Here is an 18,319-nt window from a genome sequence, read left to right on the forward strand (position 1 = left end):
AAGGTTTAGCAAATTGAATCGCTCGTCAAATGTCTATACAAAATATTCAAATTATATTTTCGAGTCACCCTATTTTTTTTTTTTAAATTGTGTAATTTTTCATCTACAATTTTCCACTTGGACGAATTTTTGTATGCACATTCTCAAAAAAAAAAGATACTTTTTACTTAAACAATTTCGTTGTTCAGATGGATGGTAAGTTGCTTGGATGAATGGTGTTGTTATGTTTTTTATTTTATAAAATTTAGGTCAAGTCAATTGAAAACTGCACCGAAACTGATGACGATCGATGGGCACCTCGTTAAGATATGAGAAACAGTTGAAAAAAAGAGACTGGATGGTGTTGATGGTGTCCTATAGTGTTGTTTTTTTAGAAGAGGGAGGCGCCCACAATTCTCAAACAACGAAAAACAAGAAGAAAATAGGGTAAATATTGTGCAGAAGGTATAATCTTGGTTATAATTTACGAGGAGAAAACGCACAATAAGCTTGGTGAAGATTTATGGCATAATTATTGTTAATACTCCATGTTTGCGCGTCCGATTAAGAAAGTCCACTTGTTTCGACAGCAACAAAATACCGAACACCGTCGTCGTTTCTTGTAGTCTTCATATTAAATTTTCAATATACATATTTTCATCTCTCAACTATACACTTCACATATCGCTTACAGATTTATTGAAAATTATGGTTAATAAATTTTCTTATATTGATCAAAAATTAAAATAATAAAAACAACACAAAAATGATGATGATAATGGTTCACTGGTGTATCATCAGATGGTGCTATTGATGGGAATTTAATTGGCAACATTTGTTGCTAATAAAAACACCATTTCGGTATCATCATTAAATTGTCTTTTTGTTAGTTAAATTTTTACGGGAGCGGGACAGTGGCGATGGAAGAGGGGGTTTAGTAATTTCGACGATATAGAAAGTGGTTTAATTGAAATTTGTACAGTTGTCGTCGTCGCGGCCGCTGATGTTTCTTCAGTGAGCAGCGCAATCGCGGAAGACAAATTGACTCGGAAGAAGAAATTCATAGTAAAATCACAAAATCACTGGGTGGTAGATATTGTATAGGTAAGGCTTGGAGAGATAGATAAGTGTTATGTCGAATGATGCTTAAACTTGTAATTTGTTTATAAGAAGCGCGTGTTTTTTGCAACTTATTATTTTAGTTTTTTTTTTTTTGCAAATTTTGTGAAGTTTTAAATTAATTGCGCTGTTATACAAATTTTCTACTGTAGTTTTCGTTTTTAGAAAACAAATGTTGCGCAACTTTTAATGAGGACAAAGAGACATTTTGGTTTTTCTTCCTGATAAATAGCGTGAGCAATTTTCTAACTAATTCATCCAACAATTTCGTTAAACTTTAAATTGAGACTCATGATGAAAAGCTACTTCGTTTATACAACAATTATTGTGCTTACATTAAAAACACATGTTTATAAGAGTTTAAAATAGAAACCATTGGCTCTTGAAGCTTTAAGGAAAGCTGAAGTTTCTTATTAAGCTTCACTTTAAAATTATTTCGAAGAACAGGAAGTGTGAGACATTTTTCTTTAATTCCAAAGTTTTCTTAATGTGTCAACAAGCCCAATTAAATAAACGCTAACTAAGTAAAACAAAATTCACCGATCGAAATGCTAATAATTGCACAATTTGCAAGGAGTTCTTCGTTAAATCACTTCGATTTAAGCATTCTATGTTTTTCTACTTGTTTTAATATCAAACAAAGCAATCATGAGAAAATAGACTATTCTGGTTAATGATAGTTGGCCGGTCATTAGTTTTGACAACTTAAGTTGTATCGTTCTATGTTTATATTAAGGAACGTAGAAAGTTATCCCAAGAATAATATTTGATAGGTCTCATTTTTAATAATCTACGGGCTTTTAATTTCGAAGGTTTAATTAGTCGAAGGTTCATCTTGCAATCTTTTCTATGTTCTATGTTTTAACTGCTTCTAAAGCTTTCTTTAACTACACGAAAAATATACAGACATTTAATTTCAAAGGTTTTGTCTTAAATTTTTCTAATAACAATTTAAAATTTATAAGTTCTGACAGTTTTGATTTGTTCGATCTATGTTTTCTATGTTTGTTTCTTTTGTCAAAACCACATTAGTTGAGAACTCCACGGTTATTTTACAGGTCTTATTTTGAATGTTTTATGTGCTTATAATTTGACGTAAATTAGTCAGTCCTATGTCGTGATAGTTTTGATTAAATCGTTCTATGTTTTCTATGTTATTTTTATTGATGGCAAATTTGTTTAAGCACCTACGTAAAAAGGGTGTGCAGGTGTAATAATTAATATTTGTTGGCCTTTCGTTCTTTTAATTCCGAATTCATAGTGCATTTTTTTTTCAAAGTTTAAAGATGCTTTGCTGATTTCGTTTCAAAGCAATCTACAACCCTCCTCCGGCAGCAAACGGGTTTAGAGTATTGATCTAGAATAATTGCCAGTTTAAAATATATTATCGGTTACTAGTTGCGAAAAATTTTATGGAACATTTTTTCTATGTTTTTTTAGTCTTTTTGATACATTCATATAAATTTTGCAAAACGGACATCCCTTGGAAATATAATATCAGCTTATTTTAAATTACTTGCCAATCTATAGTAATATTGTAACTGGTAAAGTCAGTTTGTTGGTTTATTTGTTTGTTTGCTTGTTTGTTTGTTTGCTTGTTCCTTCGTACTTCATATAACAACAGAGCAATATTATGACATGATTTTTTGTTCGGAGGTAGTTACAAGGCTGAAGAGTGCTTTAATCTCCCATTTATTAACATACTTACTTACTTAAGGTGGCGCTACAGTCAGGGGTTGGACCTCAACCAACATGCGTCTCCAGCCAGCTCGCTCCTCAGCTAGTTGTCTCCAGTTTCGCACGCCAAGTTGGTTAAGATCTTCACTCACCTGGGTGCTCCACCTGAGTCGAAGTCTTCCTTTACTGCACCTTCCCTCGGGATTGGATTCGAAGACCTTTCGGGCTGGAACGTTGATGTCCATTCGCTCTACATGACCCAGATATCTAAGCCGTTGGACTTTTATTCTGCTAACTAGGTCAGTGTCGCTGTACAGCCAGTACAGTTCGTCGTTATATTATTATTGTGCTTCTCCTCCATTCTCCATCTATGCATAGGGGACCAAAAATCACCCGAAGAATTTTTCTCTCCAAGCATCCTAAGACTCTCCAATTTTTTTTTTGACAGGGTCCAGGCTTCAGCGCCATAAATGAGAGCCGGGATAGTGAGTGTCTTATAGAAGGTCATTTTAGATGCTCGAAAGAGGACTTTACTTCTTAATTGCCTTCTAAGTCCAAAGAAGCAGCGATTTGCAAGAGTTATTCTTCGTTTGACTTGAGCACTGGTGTCGTTGTCTGTTTACCTCTCGAAGTTATAGCTGTCCATGGTAACGTTTTGTCCAAGACGTCGTTGCTCAATGTCTTTTTTGATGACAGCATATTCTTGGTCTTGCCCTCATTGACCACTAAGACTAAACCTATCTTCTTCGCTTCTGTCGCAATGCTCAAAACAGCTCCAATGATATCACGCTTTGATCTTCCAACTATGCCTTCATCTGCATATCCGAGTAATTGGATGGACCTTTGGCAGATTGTGCATCTAGTGTTGACGGTTGAGTTTTGCACAATTGTTTACAGAACGATATTGAAGAAGTCGCATGACAGTGCATCGTCTTGTCTAAAACCTTTTTTGACATCGAATGCATAGGTGAGATCTTTCCATCGTCATTCTGCACTATCGGATAAATTTGACAGGGATGCCAAAACTAGACATTGCTCTGTAGAGCTCTTCCCTATGGATGCTGTTATACGCGGCTTTAAAATCGATAAAAAGATGGTGGGTATCGATTTAAAGCTCTTGGGTTTTTTCCAAGATCTGCCGTAGTGTGAAAGTTTAGTCGATAGTGGACTTTCCTGCACTGAAGCCACACTGATAAGGACCTATCAGTTTGTTGTTCACATAATACGGCAGAGAGGATCTTATATGCAATGTTAAGGAGAATAATGCCTCTGTGGTTGGCGGAATTTGAAGGATCTCCTTTTTTATGTATCGGGCAAACTATGCTGAGATTCCACTCATCGGGCATGCTTTCTTCCGACTATATTTTGCAGATGAGTTGATGCATGCTCCCTCCAAGTCATCGCAGCGTTCGGCAGCGATGCCGTCAATTTGCTTTGTTTGACTTCAGTTTAGATATAGCTATCTTCACTTCGTCTTCACTTCGTTTGATCTGCGTCGCCTCGGTTGAGCGGTTCTATCTCCCTTACAGCGGAATTCGGTTCGTCATTGCCGTTATATAATTTGGAGAAGTGGTCTGTCCTATTCTCAACATAGACTGCTTTGGTTCGTCGTTGGTACCCTTGGGCCTTGGGAGGTTTTTTTTATCTTTTGGTACAATTTACGAACCTCATTCCTGTTGTGAGATCCCTCTATCTTATTGACATATCGCTTATATTAAGATATTCAATATATTAATATATTATTAGGCGTTTCTTAAAATGACATTAAAGCACGAAACTATGCTAGTATAAAAGGACATAGTTTTTCAGTCAAAAAGTGATTCTAGCACCAAGAAACTTCTACAAATAGTAGGAAATATGAGGAATTATTAGACAATAAACAAGACCATGGACTCAGAATAGATCACTTTATACACGGTACAGTTTTTAACTCACCTGTGCTGTCCTGCGTACCATCACATGCGCTCCAATTGAAATTAGGCTTATGCGGAATTTAGGTGCACGTTGATTAGCTAAAGGTGGAAGACTTCGTGTCAAACAATTGGGGCGAAATGTTATTAGTGCTAATGTCTTAACCGTCCGCGTATGGAAGGGATAAAAATGTAATATTTCTTCAAATCTCAAAAGTTCTTACAGATTTATCATTCCAATTCAAAAGGCTTCAATTTCCCTTTGAATTTAAAAGAAAAGTAGTCACAGTCACTTTGAAAATTAACAGCTTTACTTTTGGTAAGTTTTAAGCTTAATAGCTCAGTTCATGCAGGAATTGAAAAATATCGTTACAGTCTCGTCCAAGTCCTGGCTCATTTCAGATACTTCCCTCAGGGCTTCCCAAACAAAATTTAAAGAGTCTTGCCAAGATAGTAGTTTAAGAAATTGATCAACATTTCCTTAAAGACTTAATTCTTGTAAAATGTTGATATGAAAGCGACACCGAGACTAAATTGGCAAACACCAAATTTTATGAGACCTAGAAGAGACTGTTTTCATCTTTTTCAATTTTTCGATTCTCAAGCCAAAAGAACTGGAAAACTGGGTTCGAACAACTTATTAACCTGCTTCTTATATTCGAATGGTAGTTTAACCCTTTATTAAATGAATCAGAGACAAATTTGTCGTAACGAAAAGTCAATACACAAATTGAAGAGTAATAAAGTCAAAAAATGGACATTTCTTTTCTCATCAAATAAGCCTCTTTTTTATGGAGCTCACAAAAAGCCTTAAACTTATACTTATTGTACCCTTTTAACTACTTGAAGTATGTTCATTCTTTTAAAAACATAGTATGTGCTCATAAATATTTTAACTTACTAAAATTCCAATATATTATTAACAAATTATATATGATCCCCAGGGCGTATACGCAATATTTTTGTATTTTATTTTTTATTTCTTAATTGAGACATCTCAGTTTACATTTATTTTCAAACACCTAATTCATTACAAAAATATAATCATACTTCCCTCGACAGATTATTAAAAAAAAGTTAACTTTTACGCTACGTTACCTTCATCAATCTCTCGACTCGGCATTATGACAGCTTGTAATCATTTCTGACAGAATGCAAAACAATAAAATGTAAAATCTAATTATAGCTCACCATAAGCATCAGCATCAGCGATATCAAAGATCATGTATCGCTCTATGAGAATTAAGTATCTACATTTTTATGTTAACTATTTTATTTACAAGCTTCAAGCATGGCGTCAGCAATATAGCAAGGCTTGTAGTAATAAAACCACCAAATAAAACTACAAAAACAAACAACATCAGAAATTCGATGTGCACGATGACGATGCGATGTTTTTTTTTTTTTGAGATAGAAATCATTAAGAATTGAATTCCCATACCTGTAGCTGTCAAGGTAGGTATAAATATCTAAGCTTGGTTCAGTTATGGTGGATTATGAGGTTTTAATTCTGTGCTGTTTGACTTCGTGTAATTCGATTTGGATTTCTAGTTTTATTTTTCTTGAAAACATCATTTACTCAGTTGTGACCTTTGCATTGAAAGCTATCGTCTTTGGTCGGTAGATCGAAGTTTGTTGGATGAATGAATGAATATTAAGTCAATTGAATAAAATAATTCAATTTGTATTTGGTTTTTGTTGTTTTGTTTTTTATTTTTGTCTTCGTTTTTCTTTTATTATTATTTTTCAGTGGCGCGCTTATTAATTGCTATTGAAGCATTTTTAAACGTGGGAAATTAGAAAATGAATTTCAAATCGATCGAAGTTGCTGATTTTGGTATGACGTTTGTTTTCCTTTTCATTTTCATTTTTTATCTGTGTTATGGGAAAATTTAATTTGAAACTAAACGAGTATACGAGTACACTTGAAGACTGTTATGGGAGAGGTTGCAGTTTTTAGTTGCCATATCAGTAAATGTTGAATTGATGAGTTTGTATTTCTTTTTATTTTTATTTTCAATGCTTCATGATAAAGAATAAAAATTAATTACTATATTTTTTTGTGAAGTAAAGTGAGAATCTAAAAAAATCTCATATTTGAGAAATAAATAGAAACTAGTTATAAAACTCAGTAAATTAATCACATAAATTGGTCTCTGAAAAAAGTCGAGAATGTTTTTATTCAGATGAATTATTAATAATTAATATAATAATTGGTTTTTGAATTTTCGAAGTAACTAACTGCATTGTTTTGCATTGAACCTTAACAAAAAACATTATATAAAACGGAAGTCAGTAAATGTAAGCTTGAATTGCTAACATTTTGGCCTAAAGTACAACATTTATCAAAGTCCAGTTCAAATTACAAGAATTCTTAGCCTAAAATACACAACCGTGTGAATGAGTCAAACTATGAACATCAACATAAGCTCTAAATCAATGATATAAAGAGTAAAAAGAACAGGAACTAAATAACTACCCTGTGGTACTTCATGGGGTTTTTTACTTAATCGAAGATTAAAGTTTGTAGAGTTTAAAATAGTACTATCTGTTATCTGAGACTTTGCTCGAATGGGAAAAGAAAACCAAAACGTCACAAAGAGACAGCAGCAAGTATACGAACGAAAACGCAAAATATAGCTGTCCAAGGAAGACGTACTGTTTTTTGCACCCCCTTTAAAAACACTCCCTGTTATCTCCAGCTGCTTCATCCAACACGTTTTGTTATTTTGTAAATTAAGGTAAGCACTTACAAAAACCTTCTATTAGTGTCACATAGGCTGCATCGGTTTATAATTATCCATTACCCATTTTTAATTGCATATAATTCAAGGAGGTAGTATGTAAACATCCCAACAAATATACGAAGAAACGCTTAAAGACATTAAATGATAAGAGGTCCAAGAGCAAGAAGCATCTTAAGATATGCTACACTAAATTATATATATTAGTGTATTAAAAGAATATATCGAATATGAAATTACAAGTGTTACCGGTGGATCTGCTCGAATGATCTTGTAATGGGAGATTTAGCGGCGGTAAAAAGTAGGTTTAAAGACTTCCCAGTCTTGGAACTTCCCTTTTACAAGGTATCATAACAAAATATTACTCCGTTGCGATGTAAAGGACGGACAAACATGCAAACAAACAAGCTGTCTTTCCCATTTATAATATTAGTATAGATGATAAATATGTGAAGGTTTTCATCTATTTTTAAATTACAGTTAAATTGTTTAAGGGGAGGAATGCAACTGGCTATTTCGCTAGAGCATTGTTTATAAAAATAACGATAAGACAATGACATGCATGAGACCTTGCAGCGGTGTTCAAGAGAAGCAAATGTCTCGGAGAGAGAACGATGACCTATAATTTTAAGAGCTCTTCTTTCAATTCTAACCAAAAGACACAGGTAAGTTATTGGGGATTAAGCCCAAATATGATAGTTATACTCGATTTTAGGACGAATAAAAGCTTTGCAATTTATAGCCAGATCAGAAAACTGAAACACTAAGCAGCATTTTTGGCGATGTCAAATATGTATCACTCCACAAGTGGTTTGTGATGCACATACCTAGGACTGATCGTTGTTCAATCTCCTCGTGCAAGTACCACTCATGTCAAGATTAGAATTTAATGAGCTTATCATAAGCTGCCGTTGGTAGTCTACATCCGAACAACAAAGATGAGAATCTTCAAACGAGTATGAAAAGCAGAGGGTACTGTCATTAGCGAAACACTGTAGTGGGTTAGAAGTTTCAGACAAAAGATCATTAAAAAATATAAGTCGGAGACAAAACGGAACCCTGGGGCACACTCGCGTTTATTTTGTGGATATCAGATTTAAACCCGTCCAATACTACTTGAATTGAACGGTCCGAAAGGTAATTTCTAACCCAACAAAGAAGAGATTCGTCAATACCAAAAGCATGCATTTTCGATAAGAAACCATGAGATCACCAGTGGACCTATTGCTACGAAAGCCATACTGCCGGTCATTAAGAAGCATCCGTTCTTTAAGATATTTCTTAAGCTGAAAGTTGATCAGCGTTTCTATGACCATGATCATGGAAAGAAGGGACGTAAGTGCGATTGGACGATAGTAAGAGGGGGAGGATGGTTTGCCTTTTTTAGGGACAAGCTGGAAAAATGGAGTTTTCCATCCACTCGGAAAGAGACTAGTTGAATAGGACAGATGAAAAAGCTTACGCAGTGGTTTTGCCAGCGTTGAAGAACACCTCTTCAGAACAATAGCGGGGATATTATCCGGGCCAGTGGATTTGTGAATGTCAAGATTTTTTAGAGTGCGAAAGAAAATTCGTCCTATGGAATAGTTTACGCTTTCATGTATAGGAGAAATCATGTCACTCATTGGCAACATCGAATTAACAGCAAATTGTGGCTTTATCAATCAAACTTACAAAAGGAGTGTCATTGCAAACGAGCGTAGGAACTGACGATGTCCTAGTGTTGCACACATTTTTTACAAATGACCAGAAATTGTTACTACCTCTGGGACTTTGTAGTATTTTTCGCCGTTATTTCTGGTCATGCAAAAATGTTATGCCTCGAATATGTTTGAACTTATTCCGGTTTTCCTCAGTAGGATTGGCTTTATAAATCCGGAAACTTACATCTTTGATCCTACAGCTCGAATCAAACCATGAGTTTTCTTTATGGTTTGAAAAATTTTACCATATTCGGGATAAAATTTGTCATTCCACAAAGAATTAAGTTTGCAACCATATCTGCGATGGAATCTACCTAACTATCGAGGAAGCATAGTGACCAGTTAAAGTTCCTGAAGAAGTCTTTGAGACCGTTCCTGTTGGGTTTCTATTTTCTACAAAAAAGATGTATCAGTCCAATTGAAGCGCCTGCTGCACTCAAGATGTTGCAAAAAATTAATTCCAGAACATCAATTTGTCATTGATCAAAACATCTCAAAATTTTAAGACTAGCCCAACAAGGATATCGGATTATTTTCTCAAAAGGTTTAATTGATTTTGAAAATGAAAGCTCATAAATGTACAGAGTAGAGAACACAGCACCTTGAGCGACTAGACTGTGTTAGATGATAACAACACAAAACATTAATATAAGACAGAAGGACAGAAGAGAAACAACAACAGACAGAAAGAACACATGACAACAGCACGCCGCGCCGTAGGTTTCGAGACGGTCCTCCATCTACTACCACGATCACTGATGCTTGATTTCGGTGATCGATGGGAACCGATGCTAGGGCAACAATCCAGAAACGATTCAATCGTTTAAGGTCAATATCATCGAAAAAATGTTTGAGGTACAGCCTGAAACCATCAAAAAGGTTCGAAAATTGGATTGCCACGAGTGCGCTACTTCAAAGCCAGGCGAGACAGCAACGTAAAAGACGTTTTGTTCCATAATTAATAGGAATGTTTGATTTACCATAATAAAAGAAAATTAAGTTCTATATTTGTCATATTCTTAACATAATCGATGTTGTTATTGATACATACAAATATAAATAGTAAAGGTCCTAAATGGCTACTTTGTGTTACTCCAGAATAAAATTTGAACTTTTTTAACAGCAATATGGGAACATTTTAAATATAATCTTTCAATTATGTTGCAAGTATATATATTTAAGTATTTATCTCCGAATCATTTCATCGTTAATGCAAAAAAAAAAAAGTTTAATCAATCGTTTCCGGAAAGAGTGCACTATTACTTTTCCGCATTATTAATTAATGAACAAAGGTTGATTCTACAGTTTTTAATTATTTCGAATTATTCGATGATAATGAACATTAAAAAAAAGCAAAACGTGTCATTAATTATTTTTGCATATTAACGTGCATCTATGAAGTTCCAATGCCAAAAACACTTAAACAAATTTGAATCATCATTCAGCGTGAATTATTAAAATTTACTTTTAAATTATAACACAACTGAATTAAAACTTAGAAGACTTACCTTAAAATGTTTGGATGTGATAATCTATTTAGAAGTTGAACTTCTCTCAGCATATTTGGTCGATTTGCACGTAATTGATTCATTTTTAGTACCATAACTTCTCCAGTCGTTCGGTGTGTGACCTGAGAAACAAAAACAAAAAATGTTAACATTTTAATCAAAAATATTAAAATTATAAAGTGTAAAAAAACAACAAGTCAACTTTAATAGAAACTTAAACGCACAAATTTTCCATAGAAATGAGTAGAGCAATGTTTTTAGTCTTTTGTATTTTGAATTCTGTTGTTCTAAAAAGTACACAACATCAATAGCAGTAGGAGCAGCCAAGTTGTCTACATCAATCCTCCCTGCCTGCACTTGATGGTTAAATCTAAAAATAAGTTTCAATACACAATATTGATTTTTTTTATTGTGTTCCTTATTTTTTAAAACTCTCACATGTCAATGAAGGCGTAGAAACATCAACTGAGTTTTTTTTTGTTGTCATATTTTTTAGCTGAGTCAAAACATATCCGTTTCAACCTTCAACTAGACAAGAGATTTGATTTCAAAAACAGTCTTTTAAAAAAAATCAAAGTTCAACAGAAAGGATGATGGGCGGTTAGAAGAGTTCATGAAGCGAAAACTTTTGCCATGTCATATGTTACAAAAACACATTACACGCTTTTTGTGGAGTTGACTTTTATTGAATTTAAGGGAAGTTGTGTTTTTTAGATTCTTTTTATTTTCTTCTTATTTGATTTTGGCATTGGAAAATGTGTGTTCTGCAAATGCATCCACAACGAGGACGACGACGACGAAGAAATAGTCGCCAAAGAGTCGCTAAAGCTGACAAAATGATTTACTGATTCATATTTTTTTTGTAGGGCATATTGCAATGACAACATTGACTTACTGTGAAGGTTTTAGTTTTTTTTTTTGGAAGGCAATAAAGTCATTGTTGTGTATGGTCAGGGACGATACTGTGGCCTTGTATTGATTTTATGTCATTTAGAAGCTATTTATTGAGAATGAATATCATGAGGAAGAATATAGTGAATATAACAAAGGGTAGTCATTTTGAAGAAAGGCTACTGGCTCAAGGAAATATTTCATCTTTTTAGTTATCTTTGCTTGCAGCACTCAAGGGTGCTATCTCACACAAATATTCGAACAATTTGCTAGCATTTAGGAACGGATGTTTTATTATTCATTCAAATTCTAAAAGAAAGACTAAAAAGATAATCTCTATGTTTTTTTGTATATATTTAAAATAATACCCTTTAGATATAAACATTACGCAAAGCTCAACAAGTGTGCTACTACAAGAATTGTTAGATCACACTGTAACAAAGTTATTAGAGGGAATGACATAAGAGGAGATAACCAGAATTTGAGGGAAGTTTTTAACACTGTACACTAAATGGGAATGTGATGCTTCCTTTAGGACAACCACAATAAAGTCAAACATTTGACAATGATTTGTTTGGGACATCTTTGGTTCAACAGTAAATCCGTCCGTACCCGAGGCTTGTTGGTGATTCCAAACTAAAACCAAATCGATACCCACCATCTTTATATCGATTTTAAAGCCGCGTATGACAGCATCCATAGAGAAGGGCTCTACAAAGCAATGTTTAGTTTTGGCATCCCTGTCAAATTTATCCGTTTGTGCAGAATGACGATGGAGAATGCACGCTGCTCTATCAAGGTCGGAAAAGATCTTACCGATGCATTTGATGTCAAAAAAGGTTTTAGACAAGGCGATGCACAGTCATGCGACTTCTTCAATATCGTTCTGGAAAGAATTGTGCAAAACTCAACCATCAACACTAGAGACACAATTTTTCAAAATTCCATCCAATTGCGCGGATACGCAGACGATATTGACATAAGTGGTAGATCGAAGAGTGATGTCAGTGGGGCGCTTTTGAGCACTGCGACAGAAGCGAAGAAGAAGTCTTAGTGGTCAATGAGGGCAAGACCAAGTATATGCTGTCATCAAAAAAGGACAATGAACAACGACGTCTTGGACAAAACGTCATTATGAACAGCTATAACTTCGATGTAGTTTAGGACTTTGTCTGCTTAGGCACCGCTATAAACACAGAAAACGATACCAGAGCTGAAATCAAACGAAGACTAACTCTTGCAAATCGCTGCTTCCTGGACTTAGAAGGCAATTGAGTAGTAAAGTCCTCTCAGGAGCTTTTAAATCACCATCTATAAGATACTCATCACCCCGGTTCTCAGTTATGGCGCCGAGGCCTTGACCCTGTCAAAGAAAGATGAGAACGTCTTCGGATGCTTCGAGAGAAAAATTTTCCGGGTGATTTTTGGTCCAGTCTGCATAGATGGAGAATGGAGGAAAAGATATTATAACGACGAACTGTATGGGCTGTACAGCGACACTGACCTAAATAGCAGAATTAAAGTCCAACGGATTAGATGGCTAAAGCGAATGGGCATCAACGCTCCAGCCCGGAAATTTTTCGAATCCAATCCCGAGGGACGGCGCAGTAGAGGAAGACCGCGACTTAGGTGCAGCACACAGGTGGGTGAAGACCTTAACCAACTTAGCATGCGAAACTGGAGACAGCTAGCTAGGGACCGAGCCAGGGCCCGCCCCGGACTGTAGCACCACCTTAAGTAAAGTAAAGTAAGTTACCAATTCAAATGACTATGGAGGATGACTGTGTGGAACAACGATCGACTATCTTCTACAAGATACTGCAAAACCATCAAATTTTCTTTTATTAAAGAAACTGCAGAAATCATACGAAACGAGAAACAAAGAATAGATACGGAAATCAGTAATTTAACTCAGACAATACTTTAAATAGGGGAACGTCAGTTTACAATCAAACACGAACTCATGTTCACATTGCTGGACGGGAAGACAGCCCAATCTTTAACAGAAACTCCGGCAGCTTTTTCCTGTTTCATACGTGTAACTAAAACTTCTGAATTGAATAACCTGACAAAAATAATAATCAAAGCTGTAAACAAGGAAGCTTTAAAAATAGGAATGTCTCTTCTTCACGCTCGGATAAAATGTGTGGAGTGTATCCTCCATGTTGCCTACGATTTGCCATTTGCATATCCAACCATGACTTCAGAAATCACTGGAGTTAGTTAATTCCCAATTGGTTTGCTGTTATCCTTGAAGTAATAATGTCGAATCAAAAATTAGATTTAAAAAAAATACAGCTTACATGTGGGACACTGCTGAATTGTTTCAAGAAACATTGTTTAAAAACGTTACTGTAATGTTTCCCAGTAGGTTAAGAAAACACTTCAGAAACATTGCAGAAACATTTCCGAAATATTGCAGAAACTTCTCAAAAACATTGCAAAAACATTTCAGAAATATCTCAGAAACATTGCAGATACATTTCAGAAATGTTTCTAGTTAGTTTTGTTCGCTGTTGACGCTTTGAGAAACATTTCTGAAATGTTTCTTTGTCTCCTATTTAGGTATCCAATTTTGTCCGTGAAATTGGACTGTTTAAGAAGTAATCCCTAATCTTTTTCACAATTTATAATTTCGGAAATTTCAGAGAAATTACCGACTTTTTTTATTTCATTTTTATTTTTTTTATTTCATAAATTTTTAGCAGTTGGATTAAAAAAAATATTTCAGAAACATTTTACAAATGTTGCTTTGTCTCTGAAACATTTCTTAAATACATTCATACATTTTTATCATTTGGATAACATTCTCATGAACATTTTAGAAATGTTTCTTGAGCGTCCAGACAAAAAAAAATATTTCAGAAACATTTTACAATATTGCTCTGTTTCTGAAACATTTTCTAAATGTTTCTTTAATGCTTCAGAAAAGTTTAAAATTTTTTTTTAATTTTTCCAACATTTTTCTTTGGTCTGGACGCATCTTTAGGAAGTTTCGAAAACAGAATTTGCGGTAAGATTTTTGTGTGTAGTCTGAATAGATGGAGGGTGGAGGAGGGATACAATAACGAACTATATGAGTTAAAGTCCAACAAAATAGATACCTGGGTCATGTGGAGCCAAATGGCATCAATCCTCCCGGTCGAAAAGTCTTATTATCCAATCCCATCTAAGAAATACACACGTAAGTTATTACCTTAAACAACTTAGCTAGTCGGCCAGGGATCGAGCTAACTGAAGACGCATGTTATTTGTGTCACCTTAAATTAGAAAGTGCACCGGACCGGTATCTTCTCTTTGAATGTTCCCTATTTTTCTAACACGAGCATTGTATTTTAACTTGAAACATGTTTATAACCAAACTCCCTTTAGTGCTTCTTAATTAATAAAAACAAATTAAATATGAAAAATTTGGAGGAAACATCAAATTTCCGACTGTTACACTTCATATTTTCGAGTACATGCCACATCTAGTTGAACATGGGAAACTGCTGAACTATTTCTTGAGAAATATAAATGGTACAATATGGCAGCAACCGTACATAATGCTTTGATCCATGGATCCAATTACTACTGCATAGTTGTTTTTCATTTATTTTGTTTATGTATTTATTTATTTAATTTAACAATATACATACATAGTTAATAATTTTTGATTCAAAATAAAAAGGTAAGATTTTTTTTCTAAACAAACCTTTTATTTAAATAAAACACCAAAACCCTCAAATTGTATAAAAATGTCAGTAACTTTTTTTCTAATAATTTTGTTTGTGACCAAATTTTGACTGGCATACTTATATAAGACTAATCTTAACATGTGTGTAAAATTCGTTTAATAGTTCAGATTTAACAGACCTTTTTTTCGCTCTCCCATACAAACCGAATCACTGCGCAGCGTTCTGCAGAACAAATGTTTAGCTTCTTGGATACAAGTGCCTATCAGTAACCGAGGCACTAGAAACATTGAAGTTACACTTTTATAAGAGACACCTGCCCAAATAAAGTTTGCCACTAATAAAGGCTTTTCAGATTACAGAATGGGTAAACAATTTTGTGTCTCTTCGAGAAAATCCTAAACAGAAAGTTGTGTGATATTATTCTAAGAGAGGTGATCTGCTATAAGCATACTGAGTACTGAAAAGCCTTATATAATCAATTTCAACTTGTTTTTAAGACTTTAACGAAAAAACTATATTTCTGAAACAATTCTTAACTGCTACAATGTAACATGATTTCACTTAGGATACAAATTTAATTTCAATTCGAATGAAAAGAAAGTGTGAATTTCCAATAAAACGGTATGAGACTCTTGATGCCTCTAAAATAACTTGCATGATCCACTAAAACATATAAAAGTCTACCCTGCAAACATATTTCTTCATTTAAAACAGCTTAAGATACAACTATAAATATCAGACATTAATATACATCTGAGCGACATCACTTCTTCAAAACGATTTATGACCAGTTTACCTAACCTATAATAACTTTGATTGGGTTTATATTAACTGTGTCCCCAGCAACATGTCGATGTCTCAACTATGACTCGGACATACGATATAATTGAATTAGACGATTTAGCAAGCTTGTTCGGAATTCGAATTTGAATTCGGAGAATTGGTTTTCTCACTTTGTATGTTTTTCCTATGATTTGAATAACATCCTTAAAAAATACATGTAAGCTAAATAATATGGCTTCACGTCACATATTAATATGTTTTTAGCCAAGATTATAAAATGTTGTCAGAGTCAAACTTGATTTAGTATTTAGTATATAGCTTTTTTCATGATATTGGAATTTTTCTAAGGCGATTACTTTTTCATGTTTTTTGTTTTTTTCTATGGTCTTGGATTGTATTTATTTATTAACAAACATATGTACAATACATACAAACATCCATATCCGTATTTTGTATGTCACAATTGTTTATACAAGTTGTTTTAGTTGCTTTTGAATTTTCTGTGATGGAAGGAATTAGGTAACATAATTACTAGGTCAGTGGAAATTTTAAGCTTATGAAAGAGGATTAAGTTGCTAAAAAATTAATTAGTGTGGTAAAAATAGTACTTTTTGTGAGGCCTATTTATAGAAAGTGACTCCAGAAACGTTTTTTCATAAAACAATGTGCAATTCTAGTTTTTTACTTTACTGCCTCACAAATGAATTGTTTCACAAGTTTTATAAAGTAAGAACACCTCTTGTTGAAGGAAGTGAGTATGCATGTCTAATTTTGAACTTGCAATTTTAAAAACAATCGTTGTTGGCTTCTAATTTAGGCTCAATAAAACTTGCCAAAAGATTTTTTGACAGCTCCGAAACATTCAACATTCATATTTCTTTTAGAAATAATATTAAAGTTGTGAAATGAATTTTTTTACAAATATTTCCTTTGTGATACGATATTCATAAATAAAAATCTAATTTTTCTTTGAGACAAACTGTTTAATATTCATTAATTGAAGTGCACGTTTATATCTGTTTGAGAGCTCACACTTACCCCAAATCTATACACCAACCAAAATTAATAATTCCATAGTAAAGGGTGATTTTTTTGAGGTTAGGATTTTCATGCATTAGTATTTGACAGATCACGCGGGATTTCAGACATGGTGTCAAAGAGAAAGATGCTCAGTATGCTTTGACATTTCATCATGAATAGACTTACTAACGAGCAACGCTTGCAAATCATTGAATTTTATTACCAAAATCAGTGTTCGGTTCGAAATGTTCAAATGTTCAAATTTTGTTCAGCGATGAGGCTCATTTCTGGTTGAATGGCTACGTAAATGAGCAAAATTGCCGCATTTGGAGTGAAGAGCAACCGGAAGCTGTTCAAGAGCTCCCCAAACATCCCGAAAAATGCACTGTTTGGTGTGGTTTGTACGCTGGTGGAATCATTGGACCGTTTTTTTTTTCAAAGATGCGATTTGACGCCTGTAGACTATTTTTTGTGGGGCTACGTCAAGTCTAAAGTCTACACAAATAAGCCAGCAACTATTCCCGCTTTGGAAGACAACATTTCCGAAGAAATTCGGGCTATTCCGGCCGAAATGCTCGAAAAAGTTACCCAAAATTGGACTTTCCGAATGGACCACCTAAGACGCAGCCGCGGTCAACATTTAAATGAAATTATCTTCAAAAAATAAATGTCATGGACCAATCTAACGTTTCAAATAAAGAATCGATGAGATTTTGCAAATTTTATTCGTTTTTTTTTAAAAGTTCTCAAGCTCTTAAAAAATCACCGTTTATTATTCATTTAAACAAATTAAATGTCTTTAATAGTACACTGAGACGTATACGTATTTTTTTAAATTTTATTTTTAACTTCTCATAGGAAGTTATTGTAATGTTTAATTGCTGACCGCCTCAGAGATTGCTGTATAGACGTACTTACACATGCCACATTATCCGGCGTTGTTGCGGCCAAAGGTCTGCCAGACGATTTTCTCTTTAGCGCAGAACCCGTTCCTTTAAAGTTTAATAGCCAAACAGGAACAGGATCATGTCGTTCAAGTTGAAATCGAATGCGAAATGCTCGCTGAGTGTAGTAATCGCAGAACCACCATTACGAGCGCGATGCTCACTGTGCCACGCCATTATAATTACTAAAAATGGCACGTAGATCTATATCTATCTATATTCGGAAAAATCAGATGAAAACTGTTTTCATTTAATCATCAAAAAGATCAACAAAGCCGATGAGAATCACCACTTTAATTGTTCTCAAATCAAACATAAACATCAACTTGGTCAAAATTATAAATCATTATACCCGGAATACCAT

General features: G+C 34.2%; 1 protein-coding gene across 1 annotated transcript in view; it reads right to left on the reverse strand.

Annotated features, from left to right (window-relative positions):
• LOC129942402 (uncharacterized) overlaps window positions 1–18,319 on the reverse strand; it is a 319,524-nt gene that overhangs the window by 93,550 nt on the left and 207,655 nt on the right. Inside the window, exon 3 of the mRNA XM_056051314.1 lies at window positions 10,641–10,762. Coding sequence (XP_055907289.1) covers window positions 10,641–10,762 — 122 coding nt within the window. The remainder of the gene's footprint in view (window positions 1–10,640; window positions 10,763–18,319) is intronic.

The sequence above is a fragment of the Eupeodes corollae genome, chromosome 1 (genome assembly GCF_945859685.1).
Source record: "Eupeodes corollae chromosome 1, idEupCoro1.1, whole genome shotgun sequence".
Classification (NCBI taxonomy): Eukaryota; Metazoa; Arthropoda; class Insecta; order Diptera; family Syrphidae; genus Eupeodes; species Eupeodes corollae.